The sequence below is a fragment of the Furipterus horrens genome, unplaced genomic scaffold, assembly GCF_987537825.1.
Source record: "Furipterus horrens unplaced genomic scaffold, mFurHor1.1.pri manual_scaffold_8, whole genome shotgun sequence".
Taxonomy (NCBI): Eukaryota; Metazoa; Chordata; class Mammalia; order Chiroptera; family Furipteridae; genus Furipterus; species Furipterus horrens.
The window spans coordinates 74,307,017-74,333,524 of record NW_028327178.1 but is presented as its reverse complement, the minus strand read 5'-3'; the positions used below and the strand labels follow the sequence as shown (position 1 = coordinate 74,333,524).

The 26,508-nt window shown below is 40.0% G+C and overlaps 1 protein-coding gene across 4 annotated transcripts in view; it reads right to left on the bottom strand.

Annotated features, from left to right (window-relative positions):
• The window catches only part of KIF16B (kinesin family member 16B), a 313,474-nt gene that overhangs the window by 16,238 nt on the left and 270,728 nt on the right, over nt 1–26,508 (bottom strand). For all 4 annotated transcript variants that reach the window (XM_090286026.1, XM_090286028.1, XM_090286027.1 and 1 more), the window contains one exon: nt 15,795–15,878. In XM_090286026.1, the coding sequence (XP_090142152.1) occupies nt 15,795–15,878 (84 nt within the window). The remainder of the gene's footprint in view (nt 1–15,794; nt 15,879–26,508) is intronic.

Sequence of the window (26,508 nt, the reverse complement as noted above, 5' to 3'; positions counted from 1 at the left end):
TATGACAAATGTAAAAGGAAGAAATGAAGGTTATGCTAAGTAAAATGAAGGAAAATCCACACAAAACCAGTGGTGAAGGGAAGGAAACCAGGGTTCAGATCAATGATTTGGAACATAAGGAAGAAATAAACAGTCAACCAGTACAGAAGGAGGAAACAAGAATGCAAAAAAATGAGGAGCGGCTTAGGAACCTCTGGAACAACTTTAAACATGCCAACATAGGAGTGCAAGAAGGAGAAGAGGAAGAGCAGGCATTTGAAAACTTATGTGAAAAAATAATGAAGGAAAACTTCACTAATTTGTTGAAGAAAATAAACATAGAAATCTAGGAAGCAAAGAGAATCTCAAACAAGCTAGATCCAAAGAGGACCACACCAAGATACATCATAATTAAAGTGTCAAAGGTTAAAGATAGAGAGAGAATCTTAAAAGCAACCAAGAAAAAAGAAGTGAGTTACCTACAAAGGAGTACCTATAAGACAATCAGCTGATTTCTCAAAAGAAACTTGCAGGCAAGAAGGGACTGGGAAGAAGTACTCAAAGTGATGAAAAGCAAGGACCTACAACCAAGATTACTCTTATCAGGCAAAGCTATTATTTAGAATGGAAGGGCAGATGAAGTGCTTCCCAGACAAGGTAAAGCTAAAGGAGTTCATCATCACCAAGCCATTATATGAAATGTTAAAGAGACTTAAGAAAATCAAAACTATGAACATTAAAATGACAACAAATTCACAACTATCAACAAAAGAATCTAAAAAATAAAAGACAAAAACAAACTAAGCAAACAATCAGAACAGGAACAGAATCATAGGTATGGGGATCATTGAGAGGATATCAGTTGGTAGGGTGAAGGGGGAGAAATGGGGAAATGGTGCAGGGATTAAGAAGCATAATTGGTAGGAACAAAATAGACAAGGGGAATTTAAGAATAATATAGGAAAGGGTGAAGCCAAAGAACTTATATGAATGACCCATGGACATGAACTAAGGAGACTGGGATAGTGGGAGGGAAGAGGGGTACTGGACAGAGGGGAGAAAAAGGAAAAGAAATTGAGACAACTGTAACAGCATAATCAATAAAATATACTTAAAAAATTGATGGGAGTTTTACATAGGCAAACAAGAAAGATAAAAAGTTGTAAAGAATTGGAACTGATGTTTTTATTTATTTTCCACTAATATTGTCTGAAAGGGCTGCAAAATATGCTAAGATTTATTACCATTATGAAATATGTGATACATACAGAATAAAAAAGGGTTGTCAAGGGAAAAAAAATAACTGGCTGAATTCTAAAACGAAGATCTGTTTACAAATTCCACAAAGGGTGGTATGAAGGTTCACTGGCAAAGGCCACCAGGAGCACCTTTTATCTAAGAAATAAAATTTACTTGGGAAATAAATCTAAATAAATGAAGTTAAGGGAACTGAAGCACTTTCAAAAAAGCCTAATTCATATTTACATGAGAAACAATGATTCCCAAATGCTGATATAAACAGTGAGCAGAGAACTTAGTAAGGATAGGACAGAGACTGTGGTTCTTAAAATATACAAATTCACAAGAAGAATATTCAAAAAGTCTTTTGGGCTGTTGCAACAAAAAAAGTATATGAAGAAGAATGGTACCAGCATCAACGGAAATAAATATAATTGATTACTTCAGGAATCATGAAGCTAGGCCTTCAGGTTGAAAATAGCACTAGAAGATGCAAAAGTAACAAGTGCAACGTTAACACAGCAGAAGAAAGTGAGGTGTACCACACAGTATGGTGCTTCTCAAACAATCTGCGCAGAAGGACTAATTAAGGAATAGAAGAAGGGAGTGGGGAGAGAGGGAGAGAGGGAGTGGGAGAACTGGAAAATAGAGGAGATAGAAAAATGAGAGTAGGACCAGACCAGAAAGCCCAACACAAACAAATTTCCAGAACAAAAGAACAGAAAAATACCGTAAGAGGAAATCATCATGAAAATCTCCCCCAAAATGAAAGGCATGAGAAAAGTAATGTATATGAAGTTGAACTGACGGACTGCTTCCCAAAGCAGAATTGTGAAATCTCAGAACAATGGGAGCAGGGGAAAGGCTTTGGAAGGGTCGAGATCCATACAAAGGATTGGAATCAAAACGGCTTTGAACTGCTTAGCAGCACTGGAGTTAAAAGACAACGGAGCAGTCCCTTTGAAATTCTGAAAGAAAATAATTTCGAACTAATATATTCTATCCAGCCAGTGTGCGGGTCAAGAAACACATTTTCAGACAGGTCTCTAGAAATTTCTCTCTTACACGTCCTTTCTCAAGAAGCTACTAGTGATGAACTCCATCAAAATGAGGAAGGAAGAGGAAAACATAAGGCACAGGAAGCAGGGGAAACAATTCAACAGAAAGCAAAGGAGGACGTAGAAGGAAGATTAGGGTAGATGTGACTCAGACTGACTAGAAGAGGCAGGAAGTTTCCAGGAGTTCATCAACAAGGCTGAATTCACGAAGTACCTGATGCTCTGAATGCTTTCGGGAGAGACCCAACATTTGAAGTTGAATTAGCAATCAGTGAGTCTGTAATAAACCACGCAAACAAACCTGCAGACCTGACACACTGCATGTTTTAGGAGAGCAGTGGGGACACATTGCATGGAGGACTGCTGTTCACAATGGTCTGTTAACAGATAGGACCTCACATTCAAACAGAAATAAAAAAGAAGCAATACATAAATGCAGTGTCAGTCTGAAGAGAAATACCAAAACATATTGAAAGGTTGCTGCTGGGGAAAGGAAAATTGAAAATTGGGGGGTATAAACAGAGGTCAGGGACTGATTTTCAGAAAGACCTCCCTTATAGGACTATTAGAGCATATTCATAATTGATACTTAAAACGTTTTAAAAATACATACACGCACAAAAGAACAGTAGGTGTGTGTGCACATACACGTAGCATGCACACATATGCCTCTCTCTCCCTTCCCCCTTCTTCCCCTCCAGAAACTGGTCAGAAGAATATATGTCCAACCCATAGGAGCAGTGACCTCCGGGCAAGTGACTGAGACCCTCTGAAAGCAGAGACTGAGGTAGTTGACGTCAGGGTGATCCTGGACATAGAAGCAAAAGGGTGGGAAAGCAAAAGGGTGGGAAAGCAAGAGAAAGCGAAGTGCCAATAAAGGGGATGTGGTGAAGTGGGTCACTGCTGTGGGTAACTGGACTCAGTCCTGCTGGGAACCTTGTGAGAAACATGTAGAATGTGCTTCCAGATGGTGGCAGTAAAGGATGGGAGGCAAGCATATCGATCATAGACTTCTACTTCTTCTGACCTGTGGCCTGGCCCAGTCAGGGCTGGAGGGAGCTGCCTGGACTTTGGAGACGGCTCAGGGAGGAAAGCTGAGACGCAGGTGGACACTGCCAGCACTCTCTGCCACTGTCTGTCAGGGACACAGCCAGTACAGCAGTAGGTCAAGGGGCTGTGGAACAGCATGCTCTACTGGACAGGACTGGGGCTGGTGGTGATTAAGGGAATCCTGGCTTTAGCTGTAACGAGGGAGCCCTTTGCTTAGTGGTGCCTGCTAAACACACTGGGAAGCCAGTAAAATGGGGAAGATAGTCTTTGCTCTGGGCGCTAGCTGCTTTGTTTCCTCAACAGTGTTCTTACTATATTTTCAGCATCCAATTTTCTGATAAGGACTTTTTGATTCACAAAAAGCTTACTCATTATTTTCCTAGGATAAATAAGTATTTTTAAAGTATTTAAAATGCAAGTTTTACTGCAACCTCAGGCAATAAGAACTCAGGTGAATGTGACTCATATATTGGGTCTTAGAGAGTCCATCATCAAAATGATTCCAGGGCATTCAGAAGACAGAGCCACTGATAAGCTCCCAAATTTTAGCTAAGACCACTTAGCTGAACTGTGGCACCTCTATGGGAGAGAAAGTCAGAATGGCTGAAGTCCCCAGGGACTCAGCTTTGCTGCAGTCATTTCAAGGATCTCCTGTGTTTTATGTTTTTGCAAGAGTGAATTCTTATTTCATTCCATTATATAACTCCATTTATATAAATATAATATTGAATTATATCTATAACTGACAACTCTATTCATAGCTATGACCTATACAGCTATAATCTACATCTATGTTAACCTTACGTAACGTAAGTATATTTATACCTATAATTTTAAGTTATCTATAGAAATTAAATCTACATAATTATATATTATTCTAGCATGCTTAATCTTATTTTATAATTAATATGTCATTGTAGATCTCCTCCAGTAAGTGTTTTACAAGGTCGTGATTCTTTACAATAATGCAATCTGGGGGCTCTAAATGGCAATCTGGTCACCTGATAGTTTCAGGAAGAGACTAAGAACTTTACTGGGGGGCCATCTCTTTACCTTCACCCAGGATGGTATGTGCATACTGGGGAAAAGAAAAAAATAGCAGGCTCTAGCAGAAATGAGCAACTATAACTGAATACACAGGAATTCTAGCAGAATTTAATGACACAACATGACACTATTGTATACATAACTCAAAATGGCCACTAATTCCAAAACCACATTTAAAAAGATTTATTTATTTATTTTTAGAGAGAGGGGAAGGGAGGGATAAAGAAAGGGAGAGAAACATCAGTGTGTGGTTGCCTCTCACACGCCCCTAACTGGGGATCCAGCCCACAACCCAGGCATGTGCCCTGACTGGATATCAAACGGGCAACCCTTTGGTTCGCAGGCCAGTGCTCAATCCACTCAGCCACACCAGCCAGGACCCAAAACCATCTTAATAATGGGGGCACCAGTGGAACATGGTCAATGTTTTTTCTACCATCAATCATCACAACTCGAGTAGGGATATTATTTTTCCCTTTTAAGCTAAATTTCTATCTGACAATTCCCCAGGGACCTGGGAGCTAATTAAGTGCTTCAGTTTAAAACACCTTTCCTTCTCACTCCCATTGTGCCACAGCATGAACGTGAAATGTAAGGGGTGGCAGAATGAGAAAATATTTAAATGGGATTTAATTAAGCAGAGTAAACAATAAGATCATTAGTGACTGGAAGCTAACATCTGTCTCCAAACAAGGCAGGCAAGCTACCTTTAGGTATAAGCAACAGAGAAGCAAGCTCATGCCGCATGCTCTTTTGTCTATGCCAGTTGTGATACCTACTTCTGTTTCAGAGGCAATGAGATATTTAATAAAAGAAGACTAATAGTGGTACCTTGGTGTATTTAGAAAGAGAGGAGGAACAACCCTCTAGCTGTTAAACACTGTGATGTTCAGGCTCCATTTCATTTTGCTTCTAAAAGTAACTAAGGAAATAAAAAGTGTTCTATACCAAGTCTATAAACAGAGCATACACAGCTTTGAAGTCTCCCACCTTCTTCATCTGATGCTATTTCTATAAATAGGAAAGAGCTGAAGAATCTCTATAATGTGTTTGTCAAGCCCCAAGCACTCTGTAAATGAATATGGGAGCTGGGGAGAAGACAGATGTTACAGTTTTAATGCTAGGATGGCATATGAGGTTGGATGATAATTTGGTTTGATATTAGAATACCAAAAGACCAACAAATGGAAAAATGACCATTGCTGCTCTATCTGGGGTAAATAGAAATGGCTTCTGTCATGGTTAATTTTATGTGTCAACTTGACTTGGCAACAGGATACCCAGACATTTGCTCAAACATTATTTTGGTGTGCCCACGAGAGTATTTTTGGATGAGATTTACATTTGAATCAACAACGGAGTAAAGCAGATTGCCCTTCCAAATGTAGGTGGGCCTCATCCAATCAGCTGAAGGCCTCAAGTACAAGGGAGCTCCTCCTGCCTGACTGCTTTGAGCTGGGACATCAGTCTTTTCTCACCTTGGGACTTCAATGAAAATATTGGCTCTTCTTGGGTCTCAAGAATGATAGTTTTCAGGCTGGAACTTATACTATCAGTTCTCCTTCAGCCCAGAGTCATGTCTTACCTGAAGACAGTCTAGTCATTGCCCTCCCTATGTCCTGTTTCCCCTCCCACCCACCCTTTCTACAGTAGTACAATATCATCCCTCTACTCCTTGGCTTAAAATACTCCACTGGCTCCTCACTGTGTTCTGAATCAGGTCCAAATTCATGGAGATAACTTCAGGATCTGGCTTTTCCTTCCCTGATGACCACCACAGAAGTCTGATCTTTCACATGCCTGGGTGGGTCCCCCATTCTTGCCCTGATGAATCAGAATATACTGGAAGAAGGATTGAGCATCTGTGTTTTTTCAAGATAATTTCCAAGATTGGCCAGACAGGTTCGGGAACCACTGCTCTGGGAATCATGCCCTCTGATAATCTTAAAGGTAGTTTATGACTATTTATTTAATTATGACAGTGGTATGTAAGTACTTATTGTCTCTGCTCCAACAGAATTGTGAGCTTTGTGATTGCTGCATGTAGGACAGGCTCAATCCAAGCATGGGAAGTAGTCCTGAACATGAACAATGACTGTCTTAGTCACACATTGCTTTAATAAAGACAACAAAGCCTACAAGAGAGAGACCACCACATATCACATGCTTCCTCTAAAATTCAAGGGAAGGATAGCACAATCTAAGCAGTAGGGAGTGCGGAGACTTGGAAGGGCTGGCTGGGCTCACACGGGTGGCAGCTGAAGGGACTGAGAAACAGCTCAGCAGCCAGGGATTCCCCCTGAGAAGGGCAGGGTCTAAACCCCCAGCTGAGCTTCCCAGCCTACAGGAACAGAGTGGAAAGTATAATAGTATCCAGATGTGAAAAGTGAAAAGCCATAGGGTTTCTTGCTGGCCGAGAGAAACAGCAGGAAGAAAAGAGCTCTTAAGCGGATGACATACGAAAATATTTTGGCCCCCACTTACCCTGGGCTCGAGCGGAGGGAAGACAGAGAGGACTAGAGACGCTTGGGGAGAGTTTGGTGTGGTGGCTTTGAGGGGAGAACTGGGGAGGCAGCCGACCGGGTCCCAGTGCTGACTCATCCCCAGTACTGCAGGCAGACCATTCCCCTCCAAGTGGCATCAGCCTGAGGGGAAGCAAAAGCCCTGCCTGCAGGAATTAAGCTGCCACACCCACGGTCCTTAAGCCTGATGGCTAATCACAGATTGAATAGATTAACAACAAAAGAAGCCAGACAAAGGCAGTAGGTCCCTGGAAGTCTCCAACAGGCTGCGTAGGGCCAGATTGGTACAGGGTCTGATGCCACCAGGGGCAGATCCAGGAAGTGCAGATCATTCTAAGAAGCACCAACAAACAATAGGAGTCACAAAAATGGGGAGACAGAGAAATGACCCCCCATCGAAAGGAAAGGTAGAATCTCCAGAAAGAGTGCTAAATGAAATACAGGGGAGACAACTATCAGATATGGAATTGAAAGCATGGATTATGAAGAAGCTGAATGAGCTCAGCAGAAACTATAAAGAACTCCAGGGAAACTACAAGGAACTCCAGAAAAACTACAAGGAACTTACTGAGAATTACACCAGCATGAAAAAAAACATAGAAACTATCAATAAGAGCCAGGAAGAAATGAAGAACACAATCTCTGAATTGAAGAATACAGTAGAAGGAATTAAAAGCAGGCTAGAGGAAGCAGAAGATCGGATCAGCGAGCAAGAAGACAATGTAGACAAAAACTCCCAGACAGTGCAACAAAATGAAAAAAGACTGAACAAGACTGAAGAGGCTCTAAGAGAGCTGCAGGACAACATGAAACGTAATAATATCCGTATCCAGGAATTCCAAAGGAGAAGAAGAGCAAGGGATAGAAAACTTCTTTGAAAAACTAATGACAGAAAACTTCCCTAACATGAGGAGAGAAAGAGTCATGTAAGTCCAGGAAGCACAAAGGGTCCCAATGAAGATGAACCCCAACAGGCCCACTTCAAGACACATCATTTATGACAACATTCAAAGACAAAGAGAGAATCCTAAAAGCAGCAAGAGAGAAACAACTAATAACATGCAAGGGAGCTCCAACAAGGCTATCATCAGATTTCTCAGCAGAAACACTACAAGCCAGAAGGGAATGGCAAAAAAATACTCCAAGCAATGAAAAACAAAGGCCTACAACCAAGAATACTCTACCCAGCAAGACTCTCATTCAAAATGGAAAGTGAAATAAGGAGTTTCTAAGACAAAAGAAGGCTAAACAAATACATCTCCACCAAACCAGCATTGCAAGAGATGTTAAAGGGCCTGCTTTAAGAAGATGAAGAAACAGAGAGAGACAGAGAGGAACACGAGTACAAAGGGGGAAAATGACAATGAATAAGTACTGAAAGAAAGAAGGAACTTCTACCATTTGCAGCAACATGACTGGAACTAGAGAGAATTATGCTTAGCGAAATAAGCCAGGCAACGAAAGAAAAATACCTTATGCTATCACCTATTACGGGAAACTAATGAACAACACAAACAAATGAGCAAAATTGAACCAGAGGTATGTAAACAAGAAATAAACTAACAGTAACAAGGGGGGAGATGGGAGGGAGAGAAGAGGGTAAGAAGAGGAAGGGTCTAGTCAAAGAACATGTATAAATGATTCATGGACATGGACAACTGGGTGAAGACTGAATGTGGAAAAAGGGGGGGCAGGGTGCAGGGAAGCAAGAGGGGGAAAAAAGTGGGACAATCGTAATGAAAAAACAAAAATAAAATTTTTAGTGGGTGAAAAGATGAAAATATAAAGAATGGAAATGCAAGTTCAGTGAATATTAGAAGGATTTTCCTTCACATTGTATATTTTTCTCCCTATCTGATCCCTCCAGAATTTGGCATTCTAAAGAAGTAAGTAATGACATAAGTTTCTTTGCATAAAACTAATAAGACCAGTTGTTAATAGAGGTTTTTTTGACCAAGATGTTGACTGGAATGTCATGCCTAAATGAGACATGCTTGGGCTCTGGTTGTTACCAAAAAACTCTGAGGAACTGGGATTGACTTTCAAAGGTAATAAAAGTCCACGAGATAAAAGGCCTGGTACCTTGGTTGGATGTGCGGTCCATGGCAATCTGTCCAGGGAAGGAATGAAGGTTGTTTTCCTGAAAGATGGCTAGAAAGGACCTGAAGGCACATTGGAAAAGACAGGTGTTTACAGGCAAGGCTGAGTGCTGGGTATGTGGTTCTGTTTCTGTTCCCCGAAGGGCAGACTGAAGGTCACCCTAAATGTTCCTTGCATAAGTTCCAGCAAAACAGAACTAAAGATCATAAGTGATCATTTTCTGCTCTTGTTGTGTTTATGCAAATGAACAGGATAAATTAAAAATGGACTTAATGCAGTGCCTTTAATGACAAGGAGGGTAATCTTAGGGAGACAAATCGCGATTCAAGAAAAATCACAATGCTCAGTGGTAGACTATAAAGTAGTGCAGCTAACCATCTTTAAAGTTTCTTTTCATTTAAAATTTTTTTTCATTTGAAAGTTAAACTATGTCTGTGGCATTATCAAATATGTTTAATTCACAGGCAAGAAGAATGTCAAATGCCTTGCAACTGGATGTCTTTCCGATATGACAGTCCTACAGATTTAGAGACTTGTATGTGGGTTATATTACATAAATTAACATATGTTTTCTGTTTTCAAAGGGCATAAGCCTATGATCTCATTACTTGAGTGATTGTCTGTACATACAGGCCTCACTTAATCCTGTCTGCATCGCTGCCTCCTGAGACTCAATGGTTTGGCTGAACTAAGTGGCTGGGTTGGTGAAGTATGGGGTGGTCTGTGGGCTTCACTTTAAAACTGGTTTCTCTTTTCTGTCCTAATGGCTTGGACAGAAAGAGCCCAGAGGTTTGAGAGGGGGGAAACCTAAAATATTTCCCTGAGCCCAAACTAAATATAATGGGCAAAAGGGTTTTGGACTGGTGAGATGTACCTGGCACACCTTCCTCCAAAGAAGCCCTTCTTTTCCCTAATGTGGGACATTGAAAAATTAATACCTGTCTTTTGTCATCTAGTGGTTATGGATTGAATTATGTCTTTTAACCCTGTTGCCAAATCTGTTGCCTCCAGAAAACAACAAGGATGCCAGCCTATTAAATCAAGCATGCCATTGTCCGGGGACAGTCAACCAACCTGGAGTCTGCACGATCCTTCCCCATGTGTGAAGGCCACCCTCCCCTCCACACCCCCACTCTTACTAGGGGTTTCTGGACCCAAGGGTAGGTAGTAGGACGACCATGTCCAGCTTGAAGCAGCTAGAGGAGCTTGAGACCTTCGCCTATTGTCCTTTATAAGATTATAAAGGGTCTTAAGTCTGAGAGGGAGGGATTGTTCTTTTATATGGTTAAATTAATTAATTATTTAAAAAAAGAATAATAATAATATATTAAAGGGTGAGGCAGGAGAGCTTGTATGTACGACCTATGGGCATGGACTTGGGGGGGGGGGTTGTTGCGGGAGGTGGGGTGCTGGGCAGAGGGGAGCAAAGGGGTAAAAATCGGAACTATTGTAACAATATAATCAATAAAATATACTTTAAAAAAATGCTTTGCTACTGACAACAGTGAATATGGACTAATCCCCTGTTAATATAAATAACCAGATAACCAGAAAGAAAAAGAAAGAAGATAATAAGAAAATGTTTCTTTCTGTATTTCTTAAATCTCTGCCTGTTTGATAATGGCTCTACCATTATCCATTTTGTAGTATCAGCAGAGAGTAGTCAGAATGTTAAATTAAGCACAGAACTGCTCGATAGCTTTCAGAAAGCCAAATGAATAAACAAAACTCAAAAGATTTTTAATTCCTGAAATTAACTTTGAAACTGAAAGGGCTCAAGCAAAAAAATGTATAAACCAAATGATTCTATTGTTATAAATTTAAGGTTTGAAAGTAACATAAAACTAAAGTAGAATAAAACACTTGTTCATCAGATAAGCTAGACTCTACATGTTACAGGCGCCGTAAGTCAGAAAACTAACTCCTGGCAGTGGTGGGGGTAGTTGTGATAGATAGGTCAAAGCAGGCAGCTTCTACTAATACCTACATTTGACAAATAAGGCTATCAAGACTTCATTTTGAAAACAACCCTTCATTTCATTTATTTCATTGTTCCCATGTAAAGAATGATACCTATAAACTCTGGGCATCCCTTTACTGTAAGAAAAAGGAAAAATAAGCAGCTGGGAGCTGTCCTGGTACTCAAAGCTAAGTTGCAGTGTTTTCCTGACAACCTTAAACAATATCAAAGAATACCAACACAAAGCAAGGCTACTCTGTCATCACAAAGAAGCATGACCAAAAAAAAAAAAAAAAAAAAAAATCCCTCAATAATCAAATCTGAACACAGACAAAAACATGAACATTGTACAAACCATGGCTATGATCAAATAACCCCTATTCTGGTTAATATGGGTCACTACTACTTTTTAAAAATCAATCATAATTTTAACCTCTATTCTTTTTGCCTTTTAGATATGATTAAAACACCCAATCACAGAATTAGCCCAACATCCAGTCCAGAGCAAAGCCCCACTTCCTTACACTCTTCCCAACATCACTAAAACAAGCCCAGATCCTATCATAAATTCTTTGTAACACCTTCTTGCTGAGATGCCCCTATGTTTCCCATGGTATGTGTTTCTCCCTTAGTGCTGTGAGTTAATAAATCTAACTGTTTAAAAAAAAATAGATGTATTCCTGGGGGGTCTTTGCTGAGAGGCAATGATACTTTTCTATTTGTTCCCAGGCAAAAACTCAGGAGAGCTGGGGACTGTAGAGCAGATAGTCTTATGACCTGGGATCTTATACATGCAAAGAGAACTAACCAGCTGTGAATAATAGCTACGCAAATGCAGAGGAGCTGCACTCATTTCATAATGATCCTATGTCTCTAATCTTAGCCACCACAGACAAAAGTTCAACTTTGCTAAAATTATCAGAAAGAATTTCTGCTTTTCAGATTATAATTTTATGGGTTGAATATAAGGCTTATAGTAGAGCAAGAGAGCCCTTGTATCTTCCAGAAATCACCATGAATAAACATACTCACATAATGTTAGTGTCTTTGCCCTCAGAAATTGATGTGCCCGACTGAGACTCACACTGCTGCACGTGACACCGTGTGCACTGGCGCTCTCACCCATCCTTACCTCGTGCAGCTCCCTGCTGTTGCTGTTAGCGCCACCACCACTCCTACCACCTCACCACTGCCACCTTGCCACCTAACATTTCTGAGCGATTTTTCTCTGTCCATGAGTTCACTTAACCCTCAGGTCCATTCCAGGAATGTGGTGGTTTTATTGATCCTCATTTTACAGGTAAGGAAACTGAAGCAGTGATAGTGAATAACTGCAGAAGAGCAGAACCAGAATTCAAGGCCAGAAGGGTGCTCCAAGGCCTACACTCTTAGCTACCACATTACTTTTTATCCTTTTAATTAATGCTTTAGCTCATGAGATAAAAATGGGGAAGAAAGAAAGGAGTGGCTTAGGGTTGCTGCATGTTCTACTACTTTCAAGAAAACTTCCTAGAAATTTCTCAGGTCCAGTAATTCAGACAGGAAATAGATTTCCGTAGGAATAGGTGACACCATGCATAAAAGATATGCTTTAGAAATAAACAAAGCCATGAGCAACTGAGCTTCAGAACCTCTGATGAGCCATGAAGAAAATATTTAAAACTCAACAATTATAATAAACATGTTTCTTTCATCAAAAAATGTTAAGATTATAATGAAAAGCCAGCCTTTCAGTCATGGTTAGTTAAAAGATGAGGAACCACATGGAAGCATATGACGCTGCCAATATGCCACCGTTCTGACATACACTGGCAGTGCCTTATGATTCAACCTAATTAACAGCAATGGTATCTGGTTTCAAATATAGTAAAAAGCACCTTTCTGCTCAAAGTAACGGCCTCACCTGCCAACCTTTGTCTCCTTAGCTACTGTGTGGGTTACAAGAAGGGATGTCACACCTGGGAAGTGTTGCTGTCATAATCCTCTGCCCACAACATGCACACTTACACTGAACTGGTTCCAGCCAGCTGTGGTGGCAGCAATAGGAAGATCTGCCCACATTAGAAACCTTCAAAGATTCTATGGCATGAATCTTTGATTTGAGCTTGAGATGCAAATCAGTAACAGGTCAGATTCTGAAAGGACTGGCTCCAGGTATAAAGTTGGCCTGATAACTTTGTTTTGGTGGAGCTGCTACACATTTATCAATAAGCACTGGATGCCCAGTTTATACTCCTTTACTTACCATCATCATGTTCATACTCATCTGCTTTTTATGGTGTAGTATGTTTAATGCTGCTGGCCTTCGGTCTCCACCCTGCTACCACCACCACCACTGCCACACATACCACTAATATTCCTCTCTTTAAAGTAAGAAAATTAATCTCCAAGATATCTTATTAGAGTTGGAAATTTCTGTTACTACCCATTATTTTCACAAATAATTACTTTAACACATTTAACTTCTAACTTGGAAAGTGCAAATATGGTATTACGTGTTGAAAACATTTATACTTTTAGGTGATAAACTCAAGCACAAGGTCAAAATCTTGGAATATTTTAATAGCAAGGAAGATTAAAACAACCAAATGCTTAAAATACTGCTTTATACAGCTAACTCAAGGTGAGGTGGCAGCTTATAATGTTGCACTTCTGCATTTTAAAAATTGTTAATAATTCCTTTTGAGCACACATATGTATACTAGCATGTACCAGTGCAAATGTGTTCTAATGAAAATCACCTTTCTGTATGTGTTTATGTATTAAGTTTTACCTCTAGTTAATTTCGTAGCGGAATTAAAACACGTTCTCAGAGGGAAAGCAATGTTTCATTTATATTCCACATAATGCCGAGTACTGTCATCAGCATGTATTAGGAATTAAAGACATGTACAATGAATTAAATCAAATAGGAAGCTCAGGGAAAGTAATTTTGTTAATTTTCACATAAAAAATGTGAAGCTGAATTATGCTTTCTCCTTGAAAAAACACATAATAGTCTACTATTTAACCATCAATATCAGATGAAATACATTGAACTTAAAATGTATGTCCCTATTTCCATGAGGTGTGGAATCCATTCTATGAAGGCTAATGCCACAAGTAAATAACAGTCACAGGCAACAGAAGGGATCCTTGCATCAGTAGACATTAACATAGAACTCTGTTCATCAACAGCTGATGGCTAAGTGATTAAGCAAGAGATACCGAAACAAGAAACAAGGCACCAGGAATGAAAGACAGCCCTGAACTCTGCTCTGACGCTGGAAGCTGGAATGGAAAGATGAAAGTCACTCAAAGCTGTGCTCACAGATGCACAGCACGAACAATGCCCAGTCTACTGTGGCACAGCCGGGTAGCTAAGAATGACCACTGTCTATTTTCTGTTGTTTATAAACTAGTTTTTATATACTAATATTCTCCCTCTTTTCATTATAGACAAGTCTAGATCACTTAGGCAGGTAAGGGTTAGGTAAAGAAAATCACCAGTTCTGTTACTTTTAAATTTCCTGCATGATACAATCAAACCTTTAAGAAAACTTGAACAGCAGGCTCACCATGATAATCTCTCCCTTGCAGGCAAATTCTTCAGTTGGATAATAGGGTCATGCCACCTTACAGGATGATTTTTAGAAGCCTGCAATGACCCATCCAGAGAGAGTTCAGTCTTAGGAGTTCCAGAACCTCTTTAAACGTGTAACTCTGTGGTTTAAGTCAAACTCCTGCCTGTAAGTATGGCCACACCCTGAAACTTGTCTGTCCTCAGAACAATTCTGTACAAAGGATCTCAAAACTCTACAATGCCCCTCATAGACTGCAATCTCCAGTCTCCCACTTCTCCACATGCCCTACTTCTCCCCTATGGCTCTCACCAGAATCTCTAGCCTTCTGGAAGTTTTCCTAATCCTTGGTTCACTGGTATGAGGTGGACCCCTTGGCTGTCATTGGGAATGAGAAAAATACCTAATTTTTATGTAGCAGTTCACAATTCAGAAAAAAACTATTTTAAGCTTTCTCTTATTTGATTTTTCTCTGCAGTATTGTTATTATTATTCCTCTTAAAGAGCAGCAAAGGGGACATTAAGAGGCTTCCTGAAAGCCTGCTGACACATTGTCGTGAGCTATTTGTAACCTTACACTGTCTTGCCTCAAGGGCTCACAAAGGCAGGAAAGTACCCAACAATTTAGGACTACCTGTGACCATGCCTCAGCATACACAGCACATTAGCAACAGATCCCAACCAAATAAGCAATTATCCTGAAAAGAAATACATACTATACATACTATATAAAAGAGTACACAATGTGTATTGGCAGTGAGGTCGTCAGAAAAACAAGTTGTCATGAACCAAAGTTATACATGTAGCTGGCTCAGAAGATTAAGTTAAAATAAATTAAAAAAAGAAAAAAAGCCAACCATGACTAAAAGAGGTATGTGTCTTTTTGCTTCCAATTATATTGAAAAAGTACTGTTACAATATTATCTTCAGTTAATTAATTTAAGTGTGTTTGTTTTTTTCAGCACACTTCGTACCTTCATCTTGTCTGTCTATGGTGAATATTTAGTTCTCACCTGCAACCTGCTTCCTAACCCTTAGGATAAAAGTAGCTCCTTAAAAAACAGAAGAATGTTCTGCTAGACCATAGGGGGATAAGGGCTTGTATTTTAAATAAACTGATATCATTACTTTATAATCTACTGCTGCCATCTTCTGTGTCAATGAAGCAGCACCTTCACATTCATGTTCAAAGTAATAGTGTTTAAGAGGAATAATTCTCACTGGTTAATCAGATGGCAAATTTTCTACACACAGAGGAAGGAGAACTTCATTCTGTTACCTCTAAGTGACTCCGCCTCTCAGCAATCACGCGTTCATCCTTGTTTCCAAATAGTTTCTTTGGAGGGAATTCAAGGGTAGCAAGCTGAAATACATATTTTATAAGAGATACATTAATATCACACCTGTGATCTCTGGGCCATTATTAACCTATTATTTGGAATGTCTATCAGGGGGTGAAAAGATGGTAGGCCCTGCCTTGTTTTGTCACAAATCAACTGTGTGACCTTAAACAAATCAGGCAAGGTTCCACAATAGTCAAATGAGAAGGCAGGACAATGGGAACTCAGAGAAACGACAGACAAGAATCTCAATTTTTGTCTTGGACAATATTAGACTCTTTGCCAGATAGTGTTTCACAATTTTTATTTTTAAAACACAAGTTTGTTCTTTTTGCCCCCTTCTTATACAAGAGTTCAATTATTTTTGTGTTGAGATGAAAACTGGGAAACTCAACTTGCAAAAACATTTTGAACATTTTGTGCAATAGTTCTAAGACCACTGCTAAGGTTCCTTAAACATTCCATATTGCCTTTTTTCAACTACTACCGCAAAAACAGGAATTCTCTTCAAAATTTTCACTGTATTTTCTAAAAAATAAAGTATCAAGATTTGTTTTAGCCAGGTCTTATAATTTCAGTTATTTTCCTTATGCGTTTCTTCTTGGCAGTATAAGAATCATAATAAAAAGATAAGTTTTATTCTAGACTATAAGGCAAGAAAGACTGTAATCTGGTAAAAACCTGACCAGTCAGTGTTGCTTTGGTTGAATGAATGCTAACCAACATAATTGGTGGTGTTGATGGACTTCACCATTTTCTTCCTTCCTCACTTTACGAGGCTCAGACATTTTGAGAGTCCAATGAAGCATTATCAAGAAAAATTAAAAACCTTTTTCCCACAATACTGGTCTATAATATGCCACAAAACTCCTATTTTATACACATGCAAAACCCCTCATTGATTTAAATTTATATTGCCACAGCAGGAGTCAAAAACTAAGAACCATCTGTACATATAGTACTTCAAAAACTTAGTATTAAAGTAGAATATACATACAGCAAAATGCACATACCCTAAGTGAATAACCTGGTGAATTTTCAACATCTCAGCACTCTGTTACCTCCACCCATAGTGAAACATAACATATCCAGCACCTCAGGAATCCCCCAGGCTCCCTCCCAACGGTTCCCTCCCACCCCCTACAGAGACTGACTGACTTCTAACAGCTTAGTTTAGTTTTTCCTTTTTGATCTTCATGTAAATGGTATCATAAAGTAAGAACTACCTGAACTGTTTACCTCATGTTTGTGATACCTATCCATGTTGTTATGTGCAGCAATAGTTAGTTCATTCTGTGGCTGTATAGTATTCCATGACATGAACATGCCACCATTTAGTTGTTCAGTCTCTTGTTATTCAGCTTTTGGTTAGTTTCCAGTTTTTAGCCATTAGGAATTATGCTACTATAGACATTTTTCTATTAGTCTTCTAATAAACATATGTAGGGAGGTCATATTCTCAGGAGTAAAAATGCTGGGTCATGTGGTATGCAAGTGTTTCGTTGTACAGTATTCCCTCACTTATTGCAGGTATTACGTTCTAGACCCCCCTGCGATAGGTGAAAATCCGCGAAGTAGGAACCTTACATTTATTTTAGAATTTATATACATTTTAAGGCTTTATAAACCCTTCCCACACACTTATAAACCGTTCCCAGTCCCTTATTAACCTTTCCCATTCCCTTATTAACCTTTTCCACACTTTTATAAACACTACTTATGTTCTTAAACACATTCTACACTCTTAAACCTACATAACTTTACCAGCATACGTATACAGTACCACAAAATCCCGCGATATAGCGAAAAATCCGTGATAAATAATTATATATAATATTTTTTAAAATTCTGCGATACAGTGCGGCTGTAATAAGTGAACCGTGATATAGAGCGGGACTGCTGTACTTGAAATCACCAAGTGGTTTCCCACAGTGGTCTTACTAAGGGGCACTCCCACCAGCAGTGACTGAGAGATCCAGTTGCTCCAGATACTCGCCTATACCTGGAACTGGGGTCTTTTTCATTTTAGCAATTCTGGTGGATATGCAGTGATTTCTACCGTGGTCCCAATTTGCTTTACTCTAAAGGCTAATGATGTTGATCATCTTTTCACATGCTCATTGACCATGTGGTTAGTCATTTTGGGGAAGTGTCTGTTCAATGTTTGCCTGTTTTTTATTAGGGTAATCTGTCTTTTTCTTATTTCTTTTTTTTTTCACTTTCTTCAGTGTCTTTGATCCCTTTTTAGTCCTTTTTTAAAGTTAACTGAAGTAAGGCAGATGTTTGCTTCTTTCATACTCTGGGGCTCTTTCTACCAAAGCAGAAAAACCTTGGGTGGTGGAGTACACAGTGCCTCTAATCTTTTTCTCACCAATGTTCCAATCTTGTTGTTGACATTCAACTTTAAAACCATTGTGAGGTAAAGTAAAAGACTATGGGTACTGAGGTAAGACAGATGCAGTTTGAATCTTGGATTGACCACTAATTAGCTACCTACATATGTTTCTCTGAGCCTGACTATTCTCTGCTGAAAATAATGCAGATAATAATACTAAACTTCCCCGCGTTTCTGTGAAGATTTAGTGAAGCAATGTCTAACAGACCTTAGCTCCTATTATTATTCGCCAGAGATCTTCTAATTACCAAGAAAGCAGCATGCCACCTTTTCTTGTACCATCATCCCAGCCTTGACTGGTGATGTGGCTTCAAGGACCAAAGAGTCTTCTGGAACCCTGGCCTTACTGGCACAAACACACTTCCCCTATGTTGCAGCTTAGAGAAGGCAGGTAGAACTGAGCTTATCGTCTGGACTTCATCCAGACTCAATCTCATCTTATACAAACGTTTCCCCCCTCAAGGTGGTGATGTTGAAAGCTTGGCAAGTGTGCTTTCACAGTCGGCTGTTTTGTCAGTTTCTTATGTGGCTGATGAGGTGATGAGGTTTCTGTTGGTGGAAATTTATAGTCATGTTTGCATGCTCAGTCAGAAATGCTGTACTAAAAGGACTTCAGGAGCTGAACTAGGTGGAAACAAAGCATTTAAATATCCTTATAGTAGACAGTAGTATTCCATTCTGAGATGAAAGCTAATATTTTATTAATATTCATCCTGTGAAATAACTATGTATAAATTATGTATAATACTATTGTTTATATTTTAGGAAGAAAAGGGCAACTTCAAATGGTTTTTAGGCACATAATCACAGGACTCTGATATTTAACCATTTAACTTTAGAGATGAACACATGTCCAGAGTTAAGTGACTTGGAAAGGTTCAAAATCATAAATAGGGATGGTAGACTCCAGATGAGGAACCAGAACTAACTCCAGGTAAAGGATGTCTGCAGGGTATGGAACAGCCCCTTCTGAAGCCCTTGGGATCAGGATTCAGATGAAAGAATCTGAGAAATGATGCACAGATGCTAGGGAATGATCAACAGTTCCAATGAGAGCTGTCAATGGAATCTCACTGTGGACCTGTACCCAAAAGGAGAACAGGAAAATGACAGGGGTCAGAAACAGCAGTGGGCATAACAGGAAAGGGACGATTCAGGAGGCAGGCTCCCAGAAGTCCATCTTAGGACATATAGGATTGGTTAGTTCCTATCAACTTATACCTCTCATAATAAAACAATAATGGTGGATATCCTTATATATAGTTGGAGGATTGAAGGGAGGGAGAAAAAAAGGAGAGAAATTGCAATGTGATTCATGATAGAAATTCATGCTACTGGGTCCACGTCCTATTGGTGGGGGCAGAACATGAACAAACTAAAATAGAAAAGCAAGGCCATGAGGCAAAGGATAAAAAGAAATATGGCCTCCATTAAAGTACTGTATTTTTCGCACTATAAGATGTACCTCACCATAAGACACACCTAAGTTTATAGGAAAACAAGAAAAAAAATATTCTGAGCCAAATGGTGTACTAAAATATTTAATAAAATGTAACAGAATAATATTTCAACCATGTAAAGTGAACAGCAGTCAACAGTGGTATTAAGAACCACTATCGACTTCTGGCCAAGATGGAGGCCTAGACAGACATGCTGGGTCTCCCTCCACAACTAAGAAGGAATACAACTACCTCAAAACTAGAGACAACCAGAATTGCAGAAAATCAAGCTGCATGGAAGTCCAATAAACAAAGATATAAAAAAGAAATACTCATCCAGACATGTAGGAGGGGCGGAGCCTGGGAGGAGAGGACGTGGTGCGGTGGCGGCGGCAGCAGCAGCAGGCCAGGGGAAAGCACAGTCACATGTTTTAAAAAGTGGGGAGGGACACCTGGGGAGCGTTCCAGCTCCTGACCAGACTGCACGCAGCTCATGGTCCCAGCGCCAGGGAAAATCAAGCCTCATTGCTTCTGACTGTGCAGACCAGTGGGGGTTGGGGTGGAGGAAAAAAATGCCGGTCTCTCAGCAGAGTCTGCTTGTTTAAAGGGCCCCATGGTCCTAGAATGTCCACAGACCGACCCACTCTAGGAACGATGGCCAGGGCAACAGCTACAGAGGTGCCAGTTCCATACAAAAGTGGAAGAGGTGCCTGGAAAAGGGGCAAGTGCTGATCAAGAGGCATTGCTCCCTCTCAGACCCCTCCCCCATATATAGGGCCACAGCATGGTGAAACAGGTCGCCCTGTACTGACGAATACCTAAGGCTCCGCCCCTTACAATGTAACAGGAGTGACAGCTCTACCCAAGACACAGAGGCAAACAAACACAGGAGCTTGTCAAGATGAGGAGACAGAAAAGTACGGCCCAAAAGGGGAAACGGATCAAGGTTCCAGTGGAAGAACTAAGTGACGTGGAGATAGCCAACCTAACAGATGCAGAATTCAAAACACTGGTGATAAAGATGCTCACAGGCTTGACAGATATGCTTGAGGACAGCAAACACATAAGGGAAGAAGTGAAGGCTATACTAAGTGAACCGAAAGAAAATCCACACAAAACCAATGGTGAAGGGAAGGAAACCAGGGTTCAAATCAATGATTTGGAACATAAGAAAGAAAAAAACAGTCAGCCAATACAGAACGAGGAAACAAGAATTGAAAAAAATGAGGAGAGACTCAGGTACCTCTGCGACAACTTTAAACGTGCGAACATCCGAATCATAGGGGTACCAGAAGGAGAAGAGGAAGAGCAAGAAATTGAAAGCTTACGTGAAAAAATAATGAAGGAAAACTTCCCTAATTTGGTGAAGGAAATAGACATACAAGTCCAGGAAGAACAGGGAGTCTCAAACAAGCTAGACCCGAAGAGGACCACACCTAGACATTTCATAATTAAAATGCCAAAGGTTCAAGATAAAAGAGAGAACTTAAAAGCAGCAAGAGAAAAGCAGATGGGGTGACTATAAGACAATCAGCTGATTCCTAAAAAGAAACTTGCAGGCAGGAAGGGACTGGCAAGAAGTATTCAATGTGATGAAAAGCAAGGACCTACAACCAAGATTACTCTATCAGGCAAAGCTATCATTTAGAATGGAAGGGAAGATAAAGTGCTTCCCAGAGAAGGTAAAGCTAAAAGAGTTCATCATCACCAAGTCATTATTATATGAAATGTTAAAGGGACTTATTTAAGAAAAAGAAGATCAAAACTATGAACACTAAAATGACAACAAACTCATAACTATCAACAACCGAATCTAAAAAATAAAAACAAAATCCAACTAAGCAAATCAGAACAGGAACAGAATCATAGGTATAAGGATCATTTGGAGAGTTATCAACTGGGACTGGGAAGGTGCAGGAATTAAGAAGCATAATTGGTTGGTACAAAATAGACAAGGGGAGGTTAAGAATAATATAGGAAAGGGTGAAGCCAAAGAACTTATATGCATGACCCATGGACATGAACTAAGGGTGGTGGGATTGCCAGGGGAAGAGGGATACTGGGCTGAAGGGAGCAAAGGGGAAAAAATTGGGACTACTGTAACAACATAATCAATAAAATATACTTAAAAAAAAACCATCATCACTGTCATTAACAAATGAGGAGAGACTTTAAGGTTCAAGTACTCTTCTAGTTTTCTGGGAACCCCAAGAACTCATCATTGCTAGTGTCAGAATTTATGGGGGACTTTAATAACAGGCAATGAGGGAGTTAAGAAGTATCACTAATTATAACAGTCACTGAGAGTATCACTATCCTAGTTACAGGTTCTGGCGGACTATCCCCCGGTGCCTGCTTTGGCTAATGATACCCCTTAATCCCCTCAGTGCCTGTGTTACTACTAGAACAGTGACCCCCACCATAACTCCCTTTATATACTACAAACTTCAGCATTTATGGCTGCTCACCCAGTTACTGCAGGCCTCCTCACACAGAAATCTGGTGTGCACTGGAAACAGTATGGAGGTAGATGAGACAGCTGTAGCATCTAAGGGAGCCAGTAGCCAGCCGAGAACATGTTACTTCAGCTCCACCCATCTGCCTCTCATGATTGGCAGAGCTTAAGACAGAGTGATTGGTGATTGGAGGCGGTTCTACTGACACAGATCCCACCCAGTGACAAAGACAATTGGCAATTGGCACTGTGCCACATACTCGTTATTAGCCTCAGCTGATTGGTCAGGTCAGTGGTTGTAGCTGTGAGTGCCAGACAGCTCTCTGCCCTCTCCCAGGTCCCGGGTGATGGGTAGAGGCGGACAGCAACTGACCAGATGCCCTGAGATTCAGCAGTAAAGTGGGACATTTAAGCATCCCCAGGGTTTCACACGAGCCAATCGCTTCCTCTTCTAACAGCTGTCATCACCACTGACAGGTCAGGTAATACACATCACGGTCTGTGATGCAATATTTGCTCCATAAGATGCACAGACATTTCCCCCTACCTTTTGGGGAAAAAGAAATTCATCTTATGGAGTGAAAAATATGGCAATTATATTTATTATACATCAAAAAAAGCTTCCCAACTCTCTTTTTCTGACAAAAGGGAAACTACCTCCATTTCTCCTTTTTAGAGACTCTTCAACAGTGCTGTTTAGGCCTTGCTCTCTATAAGCTCTTAAAATGAACAAAATGAAATTTCCAATTTTGTAATTAAAAAAATGGTTAAATATCAGTAAATTCATCTGGTTAAGCCCTGTATAAAACTTTGACATTTTAAAGAAGCTACTAGGGCAAAGATATATTTCCACCTGCTTTGCCTGCCAAATGTAAATATTCTCACTTGACAGATTATCAGTTGGTTATATCTAAACCAATATTTGTTCAAAAGAATATTTTTTAGTAGGCATTCAAATTAACAAAAATTAAAAATATCTTAAGTTAAAAAATATATATGACATTGAAATACTGTAGCTGAGGAGCTGGAAATGCAGGGGAGATGGCACAGGAAGCCATTTAAGGACTAACAGTTGTTGACATAACACATACAGTCACACTCAGCCATCTGAATTGGCCCATCTGCCAGAAAGAAAAGACAGCATAGTCTTTACTTGGATTAGAGAAAACAGGGCAGGAACTGCTGCTCCATTCTTGAAATAGTCGTCGTCGGCAGCCGTCCGTCTCGAGAGACGATGGTGTAGCTTCTTAAGAGTCTATCTGCACCGCCAAGAATGGTTGTGCAGTCCGACTCGGGAGTGACACGGTATCTGTCCCCTCCCGTGTTGAATCGACATCTTGCGATGACGCTGGAGTGTCCTCTCCAGTGAAGCTGAAGCTACAGAGCCTGGGCAGGGTGATATGGAGGATCTGCTGTTGCCCATGCAGCAGACCCCACCTCTCTTCGCAGCTGAAGGATCCAAGGGAAAGACGGAGTCAATACAGCTTGGCTTCAGGTGCGCCGCAGGAGTTGCCGGTGTTGACTACAACGTCAAACCGCCTTAGGGACTCCGGCTCCGGATTTTCTGTCGGGGTTTACTCCCTTAGCCTTTCCCCTGAAGAGGTATGCCGCAAGGCAGCGGAGGTATTTTTGGAATCAGAGTTTTCTTGAAATAGTAATATTATAAAAACTCTTAGAAGAGTTTAGAAACCTGACGTAAAAAAGAGAACTGAACTTTTTCTCTCCACAAATGCAAAGCACTGCTTCATTTATTTTAAACAGACAGCAAAAGCAATCCTCTGTAAGTTTCAATTTTGGATTGTGAACAATTTAAACTGTCAAAATATTTTTTAGAAATGGGCAATTTACCAAGATCAGAAGAACCACTGGTCAGGACAAATAATGTTCCTAGAGAGTCAAAATAAAAGAAATCTCTTCCATTTTGTTTCAAGTGTTCCTGTCTGAAAAGTACTATTTGCAACAAATTACAAATACGAGGGGCTCACAGCAAGGGTGATGCAAAACTGTCACTGACTTCTCTATAAATGTACCACATACATCAACATCTTTTGTTTAATTGCTTTGGTTACTTTCTCAAGTAAACAGAAATTTTAAAATTAACTATATTACCTGAATATTTTCATTTCCTGTCAAGTTATTTACATTTATAAATTTTTATTTTTGTGGCCTCATTTTTTAATCTAGCAGATGGTCTAGATTTGTCTTCCATGAGACATACTTCAGGAACAGTAAATTGCACTCTGTAGGTGGAGAAGAGACTCCTCTTTGATTTCCATTGTAATCTCTGACAAGGGAAATATAGTGCCCTACATTTCTAAAAATTAAAGTTCCTGAAGTTCTGTATTCTGCACAATAAGTAAATTCTAAACGGGCTCAGGTAAATATTTCTGATTCATATAAAATTATCAAATACTTGGGATTCAGAAATGAGAGAACGATGCTTTTCTTTCTTTCTGTAAGATTCATTTTCATAGAGAGCAAGCACCATATTTCCCCTTATAACTTTTGTGGAGAGAGTCACATGTCGAAAAATGTAACTGCAACAAAATAATCTTTCTACAAACCATAAAAATTGATGGAACAGCTCTGGTTGAAGATGACAGAGCTTTCTTTTCTTCCTTCATCTCCTTCAAAAGCACCAAAACAACAAAAGAGATGAACCTAGGAAAGTGTTGCGGCCCCACATCACAGGCCAGGCAGCATGCGGGAAGGCCCTGTGGGGAGTGGACGAGATGAGGGCTTCTGAGAGCCTCGCTCGCCTCACCTCCTGACTGTAGCACGGTGAGCTGTCCACCAAATCCAGCCTGCAGACTCTCAGCTGTCCCACTATGCCGTAATTAGTAGAGATTAAATCTGGGGACAAGGAAAATGTAGGGACACTCAACCAAGAGAAAGGCAAGAGGAGGCTGTGGGAGGAAGGACTCAAGAGGAGCTCATCGTGTTACAGGGAAAAAAGGCCAGAGGGCAAGTATTTGACTTCATGGCCACAGCCAGTGGTCCCACAGCCCTTCTGACCATCAAAAAATAAGAAAGAATGTGTCTCAAAAATGAAGAAAAAAAATTGGTAGAAAAAATTCAGAATAATTCCAGGTAAAAATTGAGGCATGTAGCAGCTTGCTGACCTTCTCCTCCCCAGTACCTGTCCCTTCCTTGGCCCCATACTACACTGGTGTTTCCTCCCAACAACTAGTCCTCTTCACTTAAAGATGAAAACTAATTAGATGCAACCCAAACTGGAACTTGAATAAAAAGGGTGGGGTGAGGTGAGTTGAATGAAACAAGCAAAAGGCAGAAAAAGAACATACACTACAAGGCCTGGTCAGAGACAGCCAGAAAGTATTCAGATAAAAAATTATTCATGGCCTTATAGAAACTACACAAAAAATATCTAAAAAAGAGCCAAAATGAAAAAGTGATATACAGGTTGAAAGAAGAAAGTACCAGGGGAAAAAGGAGTATAGAAGTGAGTTAGCTCTTAGAGAAAGGGCTGATTTGAGGACCGGAAGAAAGAACATACAATAAGCCTGAAGCATCTGTGGTGCCAGAAGTAAGAAGTGCTCACAACCAAAAGCGCCATGGTGGGAATGTTCCAAAGGAACACAGGTAACAACCCAAAGAGCTCCTAATGGCCAAGCTGTAACAATTTCAAAAACAAAATTAAAGCAATAATAATATTGGCCTTTAATCCAAAACACAATGATTGGATAAATAACTGAATAAATAAAAGAAATGAGGAAGAACAGATAAGCCTCCCATGTGGAAAAATTCCAAATAATTTATGTAGACACTTCACCCAAGGAAGTAGAACATATCTCCCTGCTACTAAAATGTGTGCTGTACAGCGGCTTCCCCCAAAGAACACAGTACAGAAAGAGAGATAACAGAGTAAATTTCCGATGGAGAGACCTGAAGAAACCTGAGCCAGGGGATCAGTGTTGTGTGAACAGTGATAAGTCATACTGTTGGTGCATGCATCTTTACATGATGCGATGAGAATGGCACTTTACTTACCTCTGTGGTTTTCCTTCCCCAAACCCATAATTCTAATCTAATCATGAGGAAAACATTAGGCAGATCCCAGTTGAGAACATTCTATAAAATACCCAATCAGCATTCCTCAAAACTATCAAAGTCATCAAAAACAAGAAAAACATGAGAAACTGTCCCAGCCAAGAGGAACCTAAGGAGACATAATGACTAAATGTAATGTTGTGCCTTGAATGGGAAACTGGAACAAAAAACATCAGGTAAAAACTAAGGAAATCTAAAATATATACTTTAGTTAATAATAACATATCAATAGTGGTTCACAATAACGTAGCAATCATTGTGACAAATGCACCATACTAATGTAAGCTGTTAAT